Source organism: Phyllostomus hastatus, unplaced genomic scaffold, assembly GCF_019186645.2.
Source record: "Phyllostomus hastatus isolate PE091 unplaced genomic scaffold, TTU_PhHast_1.1 phas_contig_137, whole genome shotgun sequence".
NCBI lineage: Eukaryota > Metazoa > Chordata > Mammalia > Chiroptera > Phyllostomidae > Phyllostomus > Phyllostomus hastatus.
In genome coordinates, this window is record NW_025333583.1 from 6,349,654 (window position 1) to 6,372,458 (window position 22,805).

Consider the following 22,805-nt stretch of genomic DNA (forward strand, 5'->3'; position numbering starts at 1 on the left):
AAATTCTGGCTTATCTGTGTTTTTGGCAAAGCATGGAGAGTCAAGAGTGTCCAGCAAACACAGATAGTCTTGTTTTACTTAGATGCTCTTTTCCTCATTATGGTTACTTGCCATCCTTCCAAGTGATAACAATAATGCAACACTTCCTTTCAAAATAATTTTTTCAAAGTAATATAGTGCATCAATTTAAGAAAAAATATTCTTAAAAATATTTTTAAGAATAAACAATATACTTAAATCATACTCCAAGATGCAGAGGGCTATGACATCAATTACTAGTATGGGTGGCATGAGAAAACTGATTCTTGGGAAGCACTGGGGTAGGGAAATACCATTGAGAAATGCCTCATCTTGGGGAGTGAGCCACGGGAAGTCATTCATGGTGGGGTGATGGCTTCCAGATGCAGAGCTGGAGGCTGTGTTGGAAGCCTAGTAGCCATGACCAGGGAAGAACCCTTATGTGGCTTATAATGGGGAATGCATCCCCGTTGCCTGTTCTTGCCCAAGTGGCAGTGCGGCGGAGCCCAGCTTTTCCCACCCTGGTGTTCTTTTTACCTGCCAAGGTCAGAGGTTCTCTTCCACGGGGAGGAGTGACTGCCGTATCATACCGCAATGCAGTAGCTTGTTTGAAGTGTGTTTCTCAATCTCACTTGGTCGTGGGTTCCTTTTGTCATTGTGGCCTGATAAAAATGATCTTCTGAAAAAAACCTCTGTAAAGCAAGAACTCCAACTTTACAGCCACGCATCATCTTTTTTTTTTTTCGTGAGTTCCAACTGTTTATTCTACTTTGCTCTTTAACCCCGTTTTCCCTTGTTTTTATGACAGCCAGGCCAATGTGCACTCTGTTGGTTTCTTTTCACATCTGGGCCCATGAGTTTTCCAAGTAGGGCTGCATTAGAGATGCTCAGTGAGCACGGTCAGGATGCTAACTCCGTGCCTGAAATGCGTGGAGCACTTTGGTTGAGCTCGCAGTTGCATGTGAATGGGCACAGGGGCACCCCAGCTCCTCCAACTTCTAAAATGGAAATAGGGTTCATTCATTTCCCACGTGCAGCTGCTGACTGATACCCTGACTAGAGAGAACCCATCTCAGTTCATCAGTGCCCTTCAAGGACCACCAGGCAGTTCTTTTCCTAGAAATCTGTTGATTATCAAGCTCTGACCCAGACTGTTGTGGAGAGAAAGTTCATTTTATAACTTTATGATGGTCTTCCCTTCTGCTTCCTTTCGAATGGCCCCACTTTTCTATTTCATTTCCCAATCCTGAACATCAGAGATTAAAGTGCTCCTTTTTATGGAGCGCATGCTAAAGTGTTCTGTTAGGCAATATATTTATTACCTGGAGTGAAATGGCTTTTCACAGCCAGGCAGCCGCCTTAGCTTGCTTGCTAACTCTGTATTTAAGGATGTCACCCCCTGTGTTTTGTTGGACAATGGCTCTGTGTCAACCAGTAAAGAAAGAGAAATTGCGCGCGCGCGCGTGTGTGTGTGTGTGTGTGTGTGTGTGTGTGTGTGTATGTTAGGGGAGGGGATCCTTAATACAGCTAATGAGCACATTTCCGTTTTTCATTTTCTTCAGATGTTCAGTGGCTTCCATATGTCTGCTGTGTGCAGCTCTGTTCATCCCGTTTGGCATTAGTAACTTTGGAGTTGCCTTTGATGGAAGACATGTGTATCCACTGTATCTTTCACTAGTGTTTATGCCTGAGCTCCTATCTGGAATTGCTTTGAGGGTGGGGGGTGGTGGGGGAGGAAGAAAGAGAGAGAGAGAAAGAGAGGGAAAGTGAAAAGAGAAAGAAGTGTGTGTATCTGTGACTGTCTCGAGGCACTCTTAACAGAGAGTCTGGGCATCAAATGACCTCCTCCAAGAGATGCCCCCAGCTGGACCGGCTTCAGCTGGAGGAGTCTCTGCAAATGTGCCGTGTCTGTGTTTTCCTTGCCATCCATATACCTGTCAGATACAGTCAAGTGGGTTAGAAGCGACCCCCGTTCCATTTTCAATGACAATTTATTTTATTTTTTCCTCGAGTTAAGGTTTTGGCAGGTGTGTGTGTTCGTGTGTGGAGAAAAGCAGCAGGAAGACCAACGCTACGTCATTGTTCCTCAGTGGCCATTTTTTTGATATTTTCATGGTATTTCACAGTTGGGGAACAGAAAACAATATACATTCAACTTAGGGAGCCCCCTAATCTGGTTCTACAGAGCACCTTCCTTAGAGAAGACTGCAAATGTCATGACTGCCTCCTTTTCTCCCTACCCATTGTCAGTCACAGTGGAGCTTAACAGCAGCTGGCTAGACCTGTGGCTGCCGCCATAATGGAGAAGCAAGCCTGGGGCAGCCTGCTTATATGCATCTCAGATGTGTTACTTCTGGCCACCCCTGATAACACACCCAGTAGAGGACTGCTTTGGTGTCTTTCTCAATGGATAGAGGTTTTGCTACTCATCAGGCAAAAACACTATTTCAACTCTTGTAAAATCATTGCAAAAAAGCCATATATGTCCAAAAGGGCCACCACTGTTTTATTTGTGTTCATTATTTGCCTGGTTGTGTTCATACTGGAAACATTCACTGGAATGAAACAGTACTTTCATTTACATTGGAAAGTATGTAAATTGTTTGCCTGTGGCATTCCCTCCAGTACCTTTGGAAGAGCTGCGAGTCCTCTTGCTTGTATAAAATGAGAGACCAGTAAGATGACACTCAAGGAGGACGAGATGCAGTTTCATGGAGCTTAAAAGGAAATCTCCCAAAAGCTTTCATGGCTTGCACAAAATCAAAAGCAAGTAGCATGCTCTACAGCCTTTCGTGAGGAATGGTTCCAGGTGCTGCGGACGTGACACCAGAGGCCAGTGGACCTACCAGACTTTAACTTCAGAGATTATTTTTCTAGAAAAAAACACATATTAAATGAGACTGGAGAGAACCATAAAAATGGTGTACGGTGTGCTTTTGTTTGGGGAACGCACACAATGGGGATTGGGAGGAAGACAAGGCAATCATTTGCACTTTCTCGAGTAAAAGGAAATTATTGACTGATACCACTATTTTTTCCTCCTGAAGTAAACTGTTGTTGTTGTTGTTGTTTTTAATTTTTTTATTTGTTTTCCCCAATAGCACCATCATCCATTGCTTTGGTACAAGCTAAAGAAGTTACCAGATACAGCGTTGCTCTGGCGTGGCTGGAACCAGATCGGCCCAATGGGGTCATCTTGGAATATGAAGTCAAGTACTATGAGAAGGTATTACTTGAATGAGCGAGGTTCCCCACTCCCTTCCTTTTTTTCCTTTTCTTTATTTGTCCTCCTTTGCTCTTTCCCTTCCTCGTTCCCTCCTTTTCTCCTTTTTTCCTTCCATGTCTGGTTTTTGGCCAATTATAAATCCTGGAGTACCAGTGAATCTCAAAGCCAAATGCATTTTGCATCTTAGTCAAAGCCAGTTATGACTTTTTTGTATTAAGTTGGTTATCTTCAAAAACAGGAAAAAATACATTGCATTCTAATGACATTTTTCCTAGCAATGAAAATCAACATAGCTAGTTCTAATTTATAAACCTTCTATCAAAAGAGTGACTCATGGAAGTCAAAATAGCCCTGGCTGGTGTGGCTCAGTTGGTTAAAGCACTGTCTTGTGGACCAAAAAAGTCATGAGTTCAATTCCTGGTCAGAGCACATACCCAGGTTGCAGGTTTGATCCCTGGTCTCAGGGCATGTATGAGAATGTAACCGATTGGTGTTTCTCTCTCACATCAATACCTCTCTCTCTTCCTCCCCCTCCCTTTCTCTCTCTCAAAGCAATGAAAAAGTGACTTTGGATGAGGATTTTTTAAAAGGTGAAACAGTGAGCAGCTTAAGTAGATCACTGCTATTCAGAATCAAGGCGTGGCTTTTGATGACTTTTCATAGAGAATCAGAGAAGGAAAAATACATTTTTCTGCCTCTTAAAGTTATAGAAAGACATTAGTTTTACAAATAGTTTGCCTCTCTTAAAGGACAGAAGTCTGAAGAGAATTATTTGCTCTCAAGGTTGCCTAGAAAATGAACAATTGTTTTCTCTTTCTTTTTAAAGATAACCACTTATTGACTTTCTATTAAAAGCAGAAAAGGGACACAATTGTTTTCATTGAAACCAGATTACGACATTTTCTAGACAGACAGTAGAAAAAAGTCAAGGGGATTTCTTACAGTTATTTCTTTTATATTGATGGTCATGGAGTGAGAAAAGCCACCAGGCATCATCCAGTGTTCATTTTTCAAAAAGGTGATGAATAAAGATCTAAACATGCTCAGTGTCAGCCATGATCAGAAAAGAACTCTACATTTCTTTCAACAGCTAAAAAGGTAACAACAGTGCTGCTAACATTGACAAAAATACAGGGTTAGGAGAGTTTATCGATCCCCATGCTCTTTCAGCTTCTGAGTAGAGTGTCTTGGCTTCTTTAACTTTGCACCTAAAATGAGTGGGGATTGACTCTGCCATCTTCCTTCACAATGTAGGATCAGAATGACCGAAGCTATCGGATTGTCCGCACAGCAGCCAGGAACACGGATATCAAAGGTCTGAATCCTCTGACGTCCTACGTTTTCCATGTTCGGGCCCGAACAGCAGCCGGCTATGGCGACTTCAGTGAGCCCCTGGAGGTCACCACCAACACAGGTAACCAGTTCTGAGGTTCTTTTTACCATGCGGGGCGAGTCCTGTTACAGTGACATCCAAGGAGCTGCACATCATTTTTGATTAGGCAAACATTTTGTTTCAGGGAACTATGCCTGTAACTTAGAAAACCTTGTGCTATTTAGAGAAGACCGTTTTTAAAAATAATATTGTCAACCTGTTTTCTCCTGTGATTGAGAAAATGTCTGTTTTTCCCCCTTATTTTCCGCATCCTATAAACCATGAGAAATGGGGTTGCTCAACCAGCTGATAGTTGCTTAGCTTTCCTTCCTTTAAGATAGGATATTTTCCTCCTGAGGAGATCAGAAAAGGGACCATTGTTTGCCTTCTCTGTTTATTTCTAGGAATCTTTTCAAATCATCAGAGCAGGTTTCTTTTTAAGCCCTTTGGATAAACATATCCAACTCTTCCAACATTCTGAGTTGGAGCAACTGGTTGATTGAATCAAAAACGCTAACAGAGTGCAAACCCATTATAGTCCGGTCACAGAAGATATCTCCACCTCCAGAACCAAACAAACTGAGCCTCCCTGACCACCTGACAAGGAGGGGGCGGAGCAGAGTTTTTGACACCAGTTCTAGAAAGTAATTATATTTACAAATTATTAAGTAAAATAAAAAAATTTTTAAGAAGAAGAAAAGGTACTCCACGATTGAATTTGAAAGGGTTTGACATTCTTTTGGATTATCCTCAAGTCTTCAAGGAGGAAGTGGTCTTTGAGCTGGACAGTAATAGGCAAATTTTTGATAGACTTCGGAAGGGTAAGAGGGACAGGAGCGTTCAAAATCACTTGTCCTTTCTAAAATTCCCCGCTATGGAATGCATCTGATTTTTATGTAAGTGTTAGGGCTGAGAGTAGAAAGGAAAAAAAAGGGGGGGGGAAACCCTGAGTGGTAATATTTACCATAGGATTTAATAACAATTTTCTGGTTGAACTTCTTTATACAATTATGAAAAGAATGCCCTTGTCTCATTAAGGCTGCCTTAGAAAACGCTTTTTCATGAATACTTAACAAAGGGCAAAGAGGCTGCGAGCATTCTGAGTGGCTTCAGAAACTTGAAACTTGTGACCCAGTCAGAAGGGCTGCTACCTCTGAGGACCTTCCCAAAGGTGATCCTTGTGTGACTGACTGTCTTTGCCAGTGCCTTCGCGGATCATCGGCGACGGGGCCAACTCCACAGTCCTCCTGGTCTCCGTCTCCGGCAGTGTGGTGCTAGTGGTCATTCTCATCGCCGCTTTTGTCATCAGCAGGAGGTAAGCACTTAAGCCACTCACTGGACGCCGTGCCCCCCTTCCCCAGTTTTTATGAGGGAGCTTTTTGTCCCCTCCACACAAAGCAGAGGCTTTGATTAGCATTATAAACACGACATTTGCATCTCAAGCCCCCTTCTCTCCTCTTTGATCTCCCCACACCCCTCCCAGGGCTGCCCACTGTACCCCGGTGGCAGCTCTCAAGAGTCGAGAGCCTGGAAAGACCCAGCTAATTCCAGGAAACCAGGCTGAAAAGCAAGCCAGGGGGAGATTTCTAGATACTCTAAGCTGTAAGGTGTTACATTTATATGTCTCTTAAGCTTGGACTTACTGCCAAAGGCAAAAAAAAGGAAAAGCCATATAAAACTTGGGACCCAAATCGGTGCTCTGCCATTTGTCAGCTAAATGGCTTAACCTCTTTGAGTCTTTGTTTTCCTTTTATGAAACAGGGATAATAATATCTGCTTTAAAGAGTTATTGATGGGGGAAGTTTGATAAACAAAAGAGATAACGTGGCACACAGTAGGGGCTTTAGCATGTCCCAACAATATCATAGGCATAGCACTGTTCTTGGAAACAAGTCTAAAAGAGTGGAATACTTATTCTCTGTAACTGTACGATCTGACTTGTTATTTTAAAAACAATCTGCAAAAGAAAGAACTAAAAATGGTTTGGCAGCATATTCTTTTGAACCACTTTTTGTTGTCTCCATCTCCTTATTAATACTGCCAGAACCCTGGCTGGTGTAGCGCAGTGGCTTGAGCACGGGCTGCGAACTAAAGTGTCGCAGGTTTGATTCCCAGTCAGGGTACATGCCTGGGTTGTAGGCCATGACGCCCAGCAACCGCACATTGATGTTTCTCTCACTCTCTCTATCTCCCTCCCTTCCTTCTCTAAAAATAAATAAATAAAATCTTTAAAAAAAATACTGCCAGGAGCCTCGGGAGGAAGGAGCGTGGGCCGGGGGCGGGGGGGGCAGCTGCTTTTCTGCAACGGGTGTCCACATCAAGGCTTCCTTTGTCTCCTGTGAGAGAAGCTCCCCTGCTCTGACCTTCCCCTCCTGTACCATCAGCTGTTCCTCAAGGTGAGGCTTTAGGGTGGAAAAAAGACACAAAAAATGCAGAACCTGGGAATGTCAAAAGGATCCTCTCCAATCTAAACCTTTCATGTTCGAGAAGAGGCAAACGATACTCAGAAAGACGCAGTGCTTGTGCAGGGTCCTGACCCTGCCCTAGAGCCAGAGCTTCTGTGGGAGCTCCGGCAGCCATGCTGGGCTCTCAGGCCACGGTTGCATGATCTCTCCCTGTCTCTGCTGCCGGTGACCTCACTGATGTCGCAAGGATGCCTCTGGCTCTTTCCACAGTCTGGGCAAGTCAGCACGCCTCTCCCTCACTTTGGTGTGATACATTGTAATTAGGGTGATGACTATATATCTTACTTTGCCTAGATAAGGTCCCAGTTGTCACTTTGTGTTTATGAATATCATGTCTCCACCCTCGCGCTCCAAAATGCCCTGTTATACAGAGATCAAGGACGGTCACTCTAATGTGGTATCGAACAACTCCTCATGGTGTGGGGGCCCCCTGCGTTTGTCATTCTGTTAGTTCTTTTCTGTGCAAAGTCTATAGCTAGGTGAGTTTGATTAGAGCAGTGTGCTCTATCTTGAAGAAGCTAAATCTACAACAAACTTTCATCCTTGGTGCTATAATGCACACGGGCATATATACATATCTGGTCCATCCTATGCAATGGTAAATCTTGGACTTTGGAAACTTCAATTGGCCTGAACAGAATTTGAATTTACAATGTTTTTTTTAATTCCCCTGGCATTCATTTTGGAAACCAATCAAACTGGACTTTTTTCTTGTTCATTGTCATTTGATTTTGAGTGTGTGTGTGTGTGTGTGTACTTGCTAGCCACATAAACACTCGGGGAATGATATGCATTAATATGTATACATCTGATGGTGGGATGTATCTCACTAATAGGAAGTCAGATGGAGGAGGAGAACAGAAATTACATGGGCCTTTTCTTTCCTTACTACATATATTCCTGCATTTGAAAAACTTTCCAGTGTGTATAAGTAACTTTTTTTTATCAGAAAACATAGACATTTAAAAGTCTAAAAGTAGGAAAACATTATTAATTATCTTCCCTTCCAAAAATATTTGGCTGAAACCCAGCACCATGTGATGCTCAGAACCATTTGGGACAAACGGCACTTGTTTGCAGGAAGTAGGGTCTCTCCTAGTGTCTCACAACCTTCTCTCCAATGCTGGCTGGAAGCACTTTCTAATCGTCATCCAACTTTCCTTTAATGTACATTTTTTTAAAAAGAAAATTTAAGTTGCCCTGAATATAGCAGTCAAACCCATGTAATTAGAAATAAGTCACCTCATTATGAGTTTCTCTCGGATGTTCTGCTTGAATGGAAAGAATGAAACTGTAATGCAGGAAGACAAGTTTATTAAAAGCCATAGCTCTAGAAAAGAGCGTCACGAGCCTGATGACTTAATTTCCTCTCTGCGTTTATTGATCACTTTATTATTTAAGGCAGGATGGATAGCAGGATGCATCGGATTTCCAATTATGCGCCCCCGCCTTAGAGAATTGAGCCTGTCGAGTTCCTCAGCGATGATGCCTGTCCCTTCTTCCCCATTTAAAAAAGAAATGTCACTTCCCAAGGCTGATAAACACTGCTCGTGATTGGTCTTCAATGGATCACTTTTTAGAAAATGAAATGTCAACCCCTTGCCCTCCTATTGATCCTGCTTTAGTGTTGGCCATAAAGCTGTCACGGGAAAGCTGCCTGGAGCCAGGTAGCTGGCAGGCTTCACCGGGGCCGATGCACACTCAGCTGATTCTTCTGCACACGCAGGCCTGCGCTCTGTCATGTCCAACGGCAAATGTTAAAGTGGGACAACAGCGGGGGAAGAGAGAGGAGACAGGTAGTGCGGATGAAAGTCTGGCCCATGCTTTTAGTGAGAGGACAAGGGAAAGGTGGCAAATGGTACCCCCAAGTAATCTCAACACACTGCAGCCAGCCGCCTGGGGAAAGCAACCGATGAGACACCTGGAAAGTGTCTCCTCACCTGGAAAGTGATGAGGCTGGCTCTGGCTTCTGAGACTCACAGAATATTCATGGCGGATTGGATGCCGGAGCCAGACCCCTTGGAAGGTGATTCCCCTCCACGGGAATCCAACTCCCAACTTGTGAGATTTTAAAGAGGTAGACGGGCAGGGACCCACAGGGTGAGAAAGTTTCAGCCCCTTTGATTACTTCAAAGAGAAAGTCTGTTTGGTGCTAATTTGTCCTTTAAGGAAGAGGAAATGGCCTCGGGCTCACAGCTGGTGTCTTACTAGATTTTTTTAAAATACTAATTGTGTCATTACTGTCATCACATTTGCTTTACACTAGGAAGCCTGAGCTTTAGGCAAGCTGGAGTAATCGTCACTTTTTTTTTTCAATGAGAAGATCCACGTTTTTTCTTTCGGCTAACTTGGATGTGTAAACATTCAGGGATCTCGGTGACAGAGTCAAGCTACTAAGTGTATAAACTGTATGTATTTAAAATGATATGTTAACAAAGCACGTTGAGCTCAATGTCCTGTATGTTTGTACCACCTGATTAGGTTAAGCAAATTAACTGACATTTCATACAGGCACCTTTGATCCGTGCCTTCCTTGTGACTCAAGTGATATTTTAAGGCTTCTGTCAGCTTTTTGGAGAGGACAATTGTACTTGCTAAGTGGGCTGTTGAAGGCGCAGCTCTTCCGGCATCCGTGGATGCTGTCTCTAGAAATTGCATCTCAAACCACGTAGGCACATTCTCTTGTCAAACAGCGTCACTTCCCCTTTTTCCTATGAGGACATATTTGTAACCTTTACTGTGGAACCTCTTGATTGCCTTTTTGAAGTGATATTTGAAGAGACAATTCACAGCGACATCATAAAAGTCAATGATAAGGTCCTAACCTCCAGGATGAATGATCAAATGTGTTAAATTTCTATGACACCTCCCTTTATATTAATGATTTCACTGGGCTTTCTCCAGAAGCACCCCAAATCTTATTAATTTGGGTTGCTCTAGGCTAGTGTGTCTTCCCCAAAGAGTCCTTTGTTGTTCAAGTATGAAAAACCCTTCTAAGAAAGGGCTAGAGCTCAAGATGACTTCCTCCTTTCTGGAGGACCGTTGGTAACCAGAGGCAAGAATTGGCTGATAGTGGGGCGTCGGTTGCTTGGACACTCACCTGGGATGACAGCTAGGGATGCTGCCTTTCCCTGTGTGTTGGGTTATGAAGTACCACTTCTACCTGAATTAAGAAAAAGTGAGTTGACTTGAAGAAGAAAATGAAGTGCATGACAAAATGCACTTCAGGGAGCTCCACCGGCATCTCTGATTTAAGAAGCCACAGAGCTCTGACACTGGCTTCTTGTACACTAGCAACTGAGGGCTGAGGAGGAGGCTAAACCATCAACAGAACCAAAGGCACGCGGCTAGTTAGTTGCCTGAGCAGGACAGGAGTTCACCTCTCCTGATTTCCAATCCTGGCATAGATAGACTATTTTAATGTCTTTTTCATTGAAAAATTGGACCTACCTCAAAAGCTAATGTCGATGGTTCTGTCGAACCAAAGCTTTAAGAGTCTGCTCAGCGATGTTGGTAATATTGGTAATCTGTGAAATTAACGTGCAAGTCTAATGCATACTATAAAGTCAGATTTTGAACCTTGGCGTTGTCTTCTTAGAAGGAAGGTTAAGGTTTTGCACTTGGAAGATAACTGCACATTATGCGAAAGCGTTACCATTCACTCTGTATGTGCCTTTCCCTGGTGTCCTCATTGGAATATTAACGATCATGTAAGAATGAGTACACTTAAACGGTAGCCTGAATTGGCTCTGATGAAGCCATGTAAATTCATACAATTAGGGAGCAGATAGTACTACGGGAACCTTTCTAAACAAACTTTGTGCAAGCATACGATACCATTTCAACCATTTCAAAATGTTGCCCTTGAGGAACATTCGGGCATCGTTTGGAGTGAGAAGAACAATAACGTAAGGTCGGGCAAGGAGAAGGGTAGCTTCCACGACTCCCGCTGGGTGACGCCGTTGAAAACCGGGAAGGGTCCTCCGGGAGCTGGGCTAGTTATTTCCTTGCTTTATCTTCTTTAACCTGTACTTCAGGGGAATAAATCACTTACCTTTTACTAATTAATCAAATGCATCCACTGGGTCAGGGAAGTTAGTGTTTCAGTAGGAGTGAGTTCCCTGTCCCCCTCCCCTCCACTATTTGGTTTGCTGTATTGAGCATCTTCAAGGTGCCAGGAGCAACACATCAGTGGGGAGGGCAGCGCTGGGGCTCCTGCTGTTCCCCAACAATGTCCCTTAATACTCTTATCACGCCTCCCTTTGACAGAGGGACAGCTTAGCTCACAGGCTTTCGAAATTTCACCTGCAGAGGGGAGCCTTTAATCTAACTCCTGCCGTGGAAATGTCCCATGTTTCCTTCTGGGGCATTCACCGACCCACCACTCCCCTCCTTGCCCTTTTTAAATCAGCTTGCCCACATCTCAATAATTAGAAAGTCTCCAACAAATGTTCCCTTCTGCCATTCAGGTGATCCGCCTTGGACGTCAGTACCGAGTTAGCACGTCTTTAGGCTGTGTGCTTTCCTCCGGGCTGGCTGACCCAATAAGACGCTTCACTGGGCTTGCTTTCTTGGGACTAGAAAGGCCACATTGTCCTTCCCTGAGACGAGGAGAAAGGGTCACAAGGTGACAAAGGTAGAGCAGGACTGAGGCATTTTACTTTTCAAGGTATTATTAAAAAGCTAATAGGCTACAATTAGCCTTTGAACAATAATTCTAGTGTTCCTTTTTCGGCATTCCCTGGACTCTTGTAGGGTCCTCTCCTCTAAGTCGCACTCCAAAGTAAAGAAGTTTCCTTAAAGCTACACCTCCCCCTCTAATTTAATCCCTCCTTTATGTTTAGAAGCCTGAGGAAGGGATGGACATGTCAGCCTTATAATTAATGATCCCTGCCATTCTGCATTTCCTCTGGCTTTGCACATATTTAACTTAGTGCTCGATATAAAACGGATAACCCCACCCCCGGGCAGCTCGAAGCCACTTGTTTCTCTTGGTGCACACCAGAGTTTCTGATGCATTCAGTGACAGTGTAAAGTGGGTACCAAAGCTCTCCTGCTCTATGCTCCTGTTCCACCATTTTTAAAGGAAAGAAATCCAAAATAGTATTGGAGATCTAAAGTGGTTTAAAAGATATACTTGTACTTTTAGATAATGCTTTTAGGAGCTCTGATAAGATACAATCTCTCAGGCTGGCAGGGCCCCATCACACCCTTGGGACAGAGCCAGCCGTTCCCCTGGTAGAAGATGTTGTTTGCATAGTCCCTGACTTAACACTCCTGCATTTCCTTTAAAAAGGGGAGGCTTGGAGGGAACGGCATCTTTCTTTCAAATGTTGGGTTGCAGGATATTTAAACTTGTTTAGTTTTGTGGATGAAGCAGTGGATGTTGAGAGCAGAGTAGGATACAGTTTAAGTGGATTCACTGGCAGAAAATGTAAAATCACTGATAACGAACTCTCCTGCCCTCCTGTAACTCCATCTCCCTGGTGAGAGGCGTGAGAAGCGTGGTGCGGATTGGGAGAGGCACACTCCAGCACGTGCAGAGAGAGCCAATGGGTGAATCTCTCACCAGCGGAAGTTCCTGCATCTGCGCAGTGGGGACTGACTGTGTGTCTCTCTGCCTGATGCTTTCATGGGGTTGATGTGAAGATGCAACGAAATAATAGATGTGAAAGCTGTTTGTGACATGCAAAATCAAAAGACAAGCTGTTATTTGGGGCTGAATTACACGTGCTTTGCCAGTTCACTCCAGTAACTGGATCTCTGTTTACTGAGCTGCTTCCTGCTTTGCAAACAGTTAGGGGAGGAGATAATATATGTGAGGGAAGCACTTTGAAAAATTAAATGCAGTGTAAAAGTGCAAGGTATTGTTATTTGCAAGGGAATTACAGACACAGAGGAACATCTGTGGGTTCTGAGGGCCTGTGGGGTGGGCGGGCTCCCACCTTGCTGACAATGAGGGAAGGAATGTGGGTGAGAAGCTCAGAACACGGGACCGTGATGGCGGCCTCTCCCCTCACACTGCGTGGCTCCTGTAGGTTCTCTGTTTTCTCTGTGTGCACGATCGCCAGCCCTTCTCTGTGTGTCCACTGTCAGGCGTTGAGTTACTACATTCTGACAGGACCACACTGGCCTGCAGAGAAACAGTTTGTCATCTCAGAACCTCGGTTTCCTCTTATATAACAGTCTCCGCTGAGAAAACACAAGATGATTATAAACTCCAGTGTCAACTTGACATCTTTGACAGAAACACATTGTATTCACTAATTTGGTTTCATCTTCCCAAAGTTTAGAGAGCTGTAATACCAACCAAGTTGATTTTTTAAAAGATTTTATTTGTTTATTATTTTAGAGAGAAGGGAAAGGAAGGAGAAAGAGGGAGAAAAAATTGTGCAAGAGAACTATCGCTTGGTTGCCTCTCAAATGTCCCCAGCTGGGGACCTGGCCCTCACCCCAGGCATCTGCTCTCACCAGGAATCAAACCAGCGACCTTTTAGTCTGCAGGCTGGCACTCAGTCCACTGAGCCACACCAGCCAGGGCTGATTTTCTCATTCACTGATCTGATATTTTATACACACATATATGCATATACACACATACATACACACACATACACACATACATAATGTATTAAGATTACTGGTTCAAGATTTATATATAGTCAAGATTTCTGATTCTCAAAACTTTATAGCAAAGCCAGATCTCACTCCTAGAAGGTATTCAGAGCAGAATGAATGCCAACTGCAAGACCATACACTATTTTTTTTTGGAAAGAGAATTAGACTACAAATGAAAGTTTCCTATTTTCACTTTTTCAAGTTTTCTACAAACTCTTAAGGAATGTAATCCAGTACAGAGCAAATATTTACCCTTGAAATTTTCATTAATAATTGAGGGTTTGGATTACCCTCCAAATTGAAGTGATTCCCCTCCTCGTGAATCTAACATTCAATTGTATGCAGCAACTGAAACCAGTAACCACAAAACCATTGTTTTAAGAATATCATATAATATGATAATGAGCTACCTATCACATACTGGATATTATTGCCATTTGATTTACCCAGCATTCACCCATGGGAACTTATTTTAATGTAGAATACATTGGGGGGGGAATTAGTCAATCAATTTCTACTCTATCTTCAATAATATACATCTCTTTGGGGAATTTGAAGTTATAATTACATTATAAAATACTTGCTTCATTACCTCAGTTCAGTGTAGTAGTGAAGAGCAGAGACTGCTCTCCGACGGCTTGTGCTTGGTGCCCCCGTCACTACCGAGATGACGGCATCCACCTTGTCAGTTCGCCTCCCGTGAGCCTCGGCATGTCCACCTGTGAAATGTGCAGTAGTGTATCCGCCTGATTCACGTGGTGAGACCAAAGACTTACCTTATGGTTTTCAGACTTTAAAAATGACTTTCTTTTTAAAACTTTTTTAATAGACGGAGTAAATACAGTAAAGCCAAGCAAGAAGCAGATGAAGAGAAACATTTGAACCAAGGTACCAAAGACTGGGTTAAACGTAATTTTAGTTTTAGAGCATGTCTTCTGTTTTTAGTTTAGAAATGTCTAAGTAGTATTCACATGGCTATTCATATTATATTCCTTTTATGGAATTATCCAAATAATGCCCTTCAAGGTATCGAACTGAAATAGGTAACTGGGGATTCTTGAAGGTGACAGTAAAGATGGGAGTTGGGGCAATTCCTTTAGATTCTTTGTTTTTCTTTCCTTTATCCTCCACCCTGAAAATGTATTTGTCTAGCTGGCTCCTTTTTGTAGGTGGGTGACAAGATTTAACAGATAATGATTTTAGTTTTTTCATACTCAGAGGTAAAATTTGCAGAGAGAAGGAATTCGAAATTGAAATTTAACTGATATGCCGAAAAAAAATAAGTGGAATTCAGGACCATTGATATTGCTTTCGTAGATTCTGGTTCTTTCGATCCAGATGGGGTCACAGGATAAATGTACAGAATTGGCTCTAGAATGACTTGACCAAGGGAGGAGACTCTTCAATGGATAGAGGTTGATAACTCAGGAACATTTCAGAAACTTCTCAGATGCTGCCCCAACTGCCTCCCTCTGCACTGCCCAGAACATTAGCCAATAGCCACGTGGGCTACTGAAGACTTGAATTGTAGCTAGTGTGAATGAGGGAGTAAATTTCCAATTCTATAGAATTTTAACTAATTTACACTTAGATAGTAACATGTGGCTAATAGGTACCCCGTCAGACAGCACGAGGAGGTAAACAAGGCTGGGGTAGGAAGAGTAATATGAGAAAAATGAGAAAGTTTTTCTTGGGTGGAGCATCTAAAGTGATAAAGGTTGTGGAATCCCTGACAACTTTTTTATTTGTTCACTTTGTTTCCTTTCTAAAACCTTTTTAAAATAATGTGCATGATGTATATATTTTTGAAAACAAAAATGTAATTTTTTCTTTGTTTGTGTGATGAAGACAAGACTGACAGGCCTGGAAAATCAAACAGATTGGGCCATTCAATGTCTTAGGCCCTCTCTGTGCCCCAAAGCGCAGGAGCTCAGGCAGGAGAGGAGAGGTGTGAACACCAGTGGAGGGTTCCTCCTGGCAATCACTAGTGCATCTCAGGGGGGCTGTTCCCGGGTGCATTCTGAATTCAGTTTGCAAGTGACTGTGGGATATGGCTGAATCACACTTCCTGGTATTCAAACCATTCACATTAGGCTCCATTGCATCTGCTAAAACTTCCAGGTAAACTTCAACGTCTTTACTCTCTCCCAAAATGGAATAAAAGCAGAGATCCAATGCAGAGGCCATATTCTCAAGTCAATTAGCAGATCTTACTCCTCTTGTCCATTTTAATCCAGGTTTAGTCTTAGTTTGTTCATTGTTGGTCACATATCAGTTGCTCCAGATGTTGGGCAAAAGGTGGCATCATGTAGACGAGGCAGCTGAAAAGGAAAGCTTTTATTATTTTCCATGAGGGAGGATAGCAGGAGATGGTGGGTAAGGTGTGAACAACTGATCAGAACAACAATATTCAGCTCATACATTGCAAATTCCCTTCTTCATTTTCTCCCTTGGATGAGCTGGGTTTTTTTAAACATTTGTCCATGAAGTGGGAAGATATTCCACAAAATCAGCAGAGCTGCAGCTTCTTTAGTAGCTAACAATTCTTCATTTATCCACTAAGGAAACCCAGAGTGAGAATTTAAACATGTTCACACGTCTACGCTAAGTATTTTTCTCATTCTGAAGAAACGTTTCCTGCGCTAAGCATTTTTAGACTGAGACAATGTCAGTTTATTAGTGGCTCCTGAGAAGTGTTTGGTCATCCTATCATGTGGTTATTACGTAGGTGTTAGAACTTACGTGGATCCCTTTACATACGAAGATCCCAACCAGGCAGTTCGAGAATTTGCCAAAGAAATCGACGCATCCTGCATTAAGATTGAAAAAGTCATAGGAGTCGGTAAGTCTGAGTGGCTGTCTAATAAGCCTATTTCCTTTGTGGATATTAAAGAGGACCCATGGGCAAAGCCAAAAGGGGTAAGACTGAGGGTGGGAGGTGAGGATAGAGGGGTGGGAGGAAGTCGTGGTGGGAAAATGGAGACAACTGTACCTGAACAACAATAAAAAATAATAAATCTCCAGATATGATTATATCAGTGTATGAGTGTATTATAGGTACACATATATATGTGAATATCCATATGTGAAATCTCCTTGCTCTATGTGAAACACTAGCACGTTGCCTGGCGTGTAATAAGCACCCAACAAATGTTTGCTATTACTCTTTCATCTTGACTGTGTTTCTGGTCCATAGTCAAATCTTTGTCTCTCCCAAAGGTGAATTTGGTGAAGTGTGCAGTGGGCGTCTCAAAGTGCCTGGCAAGCGAGAGATCTGTGTGGCCATTAAGACGCTGAAAGCCGGTTACACGGACAAACAGAGGAGAGACTTCCTGAGCGAGGCCAGCATCATGGGACAGTTTGACCACCCGAACATAATTCACTTGGAAGGCGTCGTCACCAAATGTATGTGGGTCACTCCCTGCACAAAGCCAAGTTAGAAGTTACTGGCAAATTAAACACACATTTTCTTTCCAGGGAAATGACAGATGGAGCAGGCCCACTGATTGCTAATAGGAGGAAATCAGTGCAGGACATGTCATTAATCTTGTAGTCAGCTCTAAATGGGTCTATGGTTTAGGCTGATACCACTCTTTCCAAGGCAGCTTGTGTGAGATTTTAGGGAAATTAATACTGCAGGCTTTTGGTATGCCTTGCCATCTTTCAGATCTTTGCTAGACCCAACTGACTGTCACAGGGAAGGTGCAAGCAGATGGTAAGCAAAATAAATTTTAAATACTTTTTCTATAAAACACAACAAAACCTGGCCACGCCTTGTGCTGGAGGCTTCCGTTCCAGATGCGGGGAGGAGATCCTGGGAATCTTTATTAGACTGGGGGATTTGCTTGTCTGCTCTGCCTGATTTATGGCGGCTGCAGTGCAGCACCCAGTTGCAGTAACACCTGGTTGAACTTTCCTTTTTTAGTCCATTAGCGCTCCCTGAGCCTGTGAACCACGCTTCAGTTAAAATACAACACGGCTCAACAGATGTATTTTACAAAGCAAACCCTGACTGCACTGGGAAGGCTGGCTAAGACCAACTTAGAAAAGGCCACACGGACAGTGCAGCTGAAGTGGTTATTACCGACGGTGGCTCTGTTCCAGGAGCCTTCGTACCTCCTGCAGCTCCTGCCCTCGAGGACCATGTGAGCCTGGGGCTACGTCTCCAGGAAGCCAGAGTGCCTCTCGTTTGGTTCGAGGTGCCTGTGAAATGCATCCTCAGACAACCGTACAGAGACGGGCTGCTCCAGGAGGTGAAGGGGAGAAGGAAGTGTCGGTTGAAGATTAAACTTCGGACGTCAGACTTGGGGCAGAGGGCCAAGTACGAGGTAGCGCATAAAGCCTTTAAGGAGAGAACACGAGGTGACTAAAAAGTGAGAGAGTAGTTCAGAGGCCCCCAAACTTAAACATGCATCAGAATCCTGGAAAATTCTCAAAACAGCTTCCTGAACCTCATCCCCAGAGATTCAATCCAGCAGGTGGGGTGAGGTCCATGCGTTCAAAGCCCAGGCCCCCAGGTAAGCCGGAGGTGCGTGCAGGTCCCGGGACCACACCTGGGGAGCCTGCATTGGGTCCAGAGACCAAACACTTACACGCCTACTCCACTGCTAGTTAAGCATGTGGTCATAACATGTTGCTCCATGTATCGGTTTCTTCAGCTGTAAAACAGAGATTAAAAATAGAACTTGCCTTACAAGGTTATTTTGGATGAATTATTCAGCGTATTTGGCATAATAGTTGGCACATTAAAAAATTCAAATGTTAACTGGTGTTACTATATCTTAAGAAGTATATCTTTTCCCCCATCTTCAAATCCCTCAGACAAGGAACTTCAGTGCGAAGGATATATAATTTCTCCACCTAAGGTGAAGGCTATAATTAGCATAGAATAGCTTTATTTGCTTTTTAAGATTAGTTTTGCAGACAGGATATTTTTCTGTTGCCTGTGGCCTTCGGGGCTGCCCAGAGTCCTTCACTACTTTAATTAAAAGATAACATTCCGTTTAAATACTTCTGCAGGTCCAGTTTCTCAAAAGGAGGCTCTGTTCAGCTTGGGGTATTTTTCCTGCCACAGACAGTGATTTTCACAGCACCCCTGTAGAAGGGAGAAGAAACAGGGGATCTTTGTGCAAAAGTCCCACTGCGCCTCTAAAACCCACAGCTATTACAGCTGTAACTGTTATAAACGACTGGGTGCATTTGCATAATGCAGTTGTCACTGAATTAAAATGATTTAAAATTGCCACCAGAGGAACTGTCCCCTCCCCTTCCCTCTCCCCTGCCCACTGCATCCCCCAGACGGTTCCAAAAAAGGAACCGCCTCCCTCCCTGAGCCCAGCTTACGTCCATTTTATAAGCCCCCTTGCTTCTGGAGACGTTCATCTTTATTTCGCTTGTAGAGCTCATAAAGATTCTGACAAATGGATACTGTTAATAAGCAGAAAAAGGAATGCAGAAAGATCGTGAAGATGGTGCCAAGTCGGACTGGGGAGGTGTGAGGGTGCAAAGGTGGACTCGGGGAGTGTGAATTCATTACCGGCAGTGACTGGAGTAACTTTTTTAAATTGACAAGGAGACTATAAATTCTCTCCGCCACCCGCCTGTCCTTTGGATCCTCTCCTCCCTTCTCCCCACCTCCAGAGGGGCTGGTGAAATGAAAGTAGGTGTTAATGCACCGCCAAGAGAGCCGCCCTTCTTCATGGGTTGACAAAGTATCTTTTGATTGAGGCAGGTTAATTAAAACTCATTTAGATGCATTTGTCCCATCTGGAAGAAGGTGGTCACAGACGTCGAGGGTGAACGAGGCTACGAACGAAGAGCTTCCTCCTGGCCACAGAGATGGAGCGTGCGCGGGGACCACTCCCCGCAGCCAAGGGCAGGGACCGGAGGTGGTCTCACTCCTCCTTCCGTCTGCACTGAGATTTCTGCCTTTCCTTCCAGCGTTCATTTCTTGCTTGAAAATCAAATCGCTGTGGCATTGGTTTCGAATCCAACATGTTTGCTTGGGAAAGGTTTCTTAGACAGGACACCAAAAATACCATCAAAAACCAGATGGATGCATTGCACTTTCTTGAATTAAAAAAAAAAAAAAGCCTGCTCTGTAAAATGTCTGTCTCTGGAACAAAGTCGGGTCTCCTGTCCCCACATCTCCACAGAGTCTAGTTTGACAGAGGCTCTGGGTGGGGAGTGTTTTAGTTTGGAATAATTTGGGGGAGAGGGTCTCCTCAGCAGTGACATATCCCAGCCCATTTTCCCTAAGTCCAAACAGTCCACAATTAACAGCAATGAAAGTGTGAATATTTTTGATTTATTATCAGACTAACAATTTATTTTCCTCCCAGGGAATCTTTTATGTTCTTTTTGCTCTAACCCTTCCCTTAGTAAAATATCGAGAATTTATACGCCACCCTCACCCTCACGCCTCCCCCGCCACCCAAATCCCCTTTAGAAAAAAGGAATTTCAGGCCTTGAGTCCACGGCCAGCGACTAAGAAACTAAAGAGTGGTTCTTATTTCCTACAGTCCTCAGAAGGAAAACTAAAGTGAAATAAAAATGGTGTTTCCCCCACTTCCCCCAAACCTTAAAATCATTGTGATTTCTTTGCCAAAAAGAAGGTAGGGAGAGTGGGGGAAAAGAATGTTCCCTTGCGGAATTAAGATTGCCGTCTAGGATGAAATAATTTAATGAAAGTTTTCAGTGATTTTATTGTTGCTGCTGAAGTTGGTGGCTTAAGGAAGCATGTAGAATGCATTTATTTATTGAAAGGGAAAGGGAAAGAAAGGACACAGCCCCTAATCTGAGGAAGACAAGGAAAGAAGTTAATGTTTTGCATGCCTGAGCTGTAAGATGTATCTGAACAATGAATTAGTCAACATAGCCACAGTTCCCTGAACGTTGTGTCTCTCCAAATAAGTAACAAACTTTCTCCACCCATCGATTCCTCTAGCATAGTTCAGAGAACACGTGGTCCTTCTGGGGACAAAATAAATTAATTATCCTAAAGACTTTTTTTTTCCACCTTTAAACAAGCCTGCCCATTTATCTTCTTCCCCTTTGGCTTGAGAGAGCAATTACCCATTCACGTGCTCCCTGGATACCAGAGGCCACTTTAGTTAAAGACCTTGTCAACACGCCACGCGAAGGGTTAACCTTCCAGATGGAATTTAAACCGACTCGTCTTTTTAATATTTCATTCCTAGCTCCCCACAGCTGAGGCATAAGCTTGGCTTGTTTTAATTAAATTAGATCGCACAAGACAGGTGTCTTGGCGGTAAAATTGTGCACGGCCCATTTTTATCTCATTAACTGCAGGGCTCATCACGGGTTTGTGTTTCTCTTTCGGAAAACTCTAGGTAAACCAGTGATGATCATCACCGAGTACATGGAGAACGGCTCCTTGGATGCGTTCCTCAGGGTATGTGACCACTTTATATCACAGCCAAGGATGTTGGTTTTTTAAGAAAACTCTAATAGACTTTTCGCATCCATTCTATTTGGTGGTATTTTTTTTTTAATGGGGCAAAGGAAGAAGAAGAGAAATAGAGAATGACATGATTTTTAAAAAGTATTAAATAGTCCGTGTTCAGTGAGGGTAGGATTTGATTTATTCTTGTACAGTGGGGCTGTCTCAGCCATAGATGCATTACGGTTGGATAATGTCCATCTGTCTCAGGAAGCAAACCCAGCTTCTCGGATAGACTCACTTTACTAGTGAATTAGTGACTTTGGTCAAAAAAGCCCAGAAATAAGGTTGAGTTTGATTGCATATCAGAAACAGATATCAAAAAAGATCCCAATAATATAAAGGCTTGGTGAAAATTAATTGGGCCTAATGCTAACGAGGTTGTCCTCCGCTCCTTCCCTATGCAGAAGAATGACGGCAGATTCACAGTCATTCAGCTGGTGGGCATGCTCCGTGGCATTGGGTCCGGGATGAAGTATTTATCTGATATGAGCTACGTGCACCGAGATCTGGCTGCACGGAACATTCTGGTAAACAGCAACTTGGTCTGCAAAGTGTCCGATTTCGGCATGTCCCGGGTGCTGGAGGACGATCCAGAAGCGGCGTATACCACGAGGGTAAGGAGGATTTGCAACCTCTGGGTGTTAACTCTGAAACCGTTCCTCTCTTTTTCTTTTGACGCTTCAGCTCTTTGTGATTTTGCAAGTTTCCTCACCCTTCAGAGTCTCTTCATATCTGTGCCTCCATTCTGCAGCCTGTTTCCCAGAGAGGGGTTTTGAAACTGTTTGTACACGTGTGACCACTTTACAAAGCCACAACGTGAGGCTTCCCTTAAACTGCATTGTCTCTACGTTTGATTTTTCTTCCTTTCTCTCCCTGACTCCCTCCACCTCTCCATCCCTCCTTCCTTTCTTTCCTTCCTTCTTTTCTGTGTGTTTTAGATTTTCTGTGTGGCTCTTTCTTCTTCTTAAAACTGATAGTACTTTAAACAAGACACACAATGCTCCTAGTTGCTTGGCTTCTGACTCTGAGAGTGTGTACAGAGGATTTATAAAACATTTACTCTGCATGAGGTTTTCCAGGATCTAATGGCCTTCATTTTACTGCTGGTAGATAAGCCAGGATTAGGGCACAGTTAAGAGTTATCAGTATCCAGTTAATGGCTATGCTATCTTCGCTGGACCATCGGAATATAAGATACTAATGGAATAAACACAGAATCATAAAAGTTATTGGCCATTAGGGCTGACACTGTGAAAATCAACATGAAGGAGACAGTTACCAGCCCCTTAATGCTTACCATTGTGTGTCTGCAATCCTAAGCATTGGATTTTTTTTTGCTTGCTTGTTTGTTTTCCTTGTATCGTTCCATTTCTTTGGCTCTACTTTTAATTCGTTCACATGGCCCTCTTTTGAATTTCAAATGCTTTGGTTTAGGAAAGAATACATCTTCGCGAATGCTGAAGATCTTTTCTTTTGTCAACTAATTAGACAGAGACAAGTTAAAGGAGCCTTCTTGAATGATACATTTACATAGATAAAGCCTTAGCCAAATATTTAAGGGAGGCAGAGGCAACACAAGTGTCCTGCTGTATATAACACGTGTACATGTGACGCGGGGTTTGCGGAGTACATTACAGCGAC

The 22,805-nt window shown here is 43.3% G+C and overlaps 1 protein-coding gene across 2 annotated transcripts in view; it reads left to right on the top strand.

Annotated features, from left to right (window-relative positions):
* The window catches only part of EPHA4 (EPH receptor A4), a 138,206-nt gene that overhangs the window by 98,867 nt on the left and 16,534 nt on the right, over positions 1 to 22,805 (top strand). For both annotated transcript variants that reach the window (XM_045853036.1, XM_045853026.1), the window contains exons 6-13: positions 3,120 to 3,244; positions 4,499 to 4,658; positions 5,820 to 5,931; positions 14,529 to 14,587; positions 16,428 to 16,541; positions 16,919 to 17,104; positions 21,052 to 21,113; positions 21,569 to 21,778. In XM_045853036.1, coding sequence (XP_045708992.1) covers positions 3,120 to 3,244; positions 4,499 to 4,658; positions 5,820 to 5,931; positions 14,529 to 14,587; positions 16,428 to 16,541; positions 16,919 to 17,104; positions 21,052 to 21,113; positions 21,569 to 21,778 — 1,028 coding nt within the window. The remainder of the gene's footprint in view (positions 1 to 3,119; positions 3,245 to 4,498; positions 4,659 to 5,819; positions 5,932 to 14,528; positions 14,588 to 16,427; positions 16,542 to 16,918; positions 17,105 to 21,051; positions 21,114 to 21,568; positions 21,779 to 22,805) is intronic.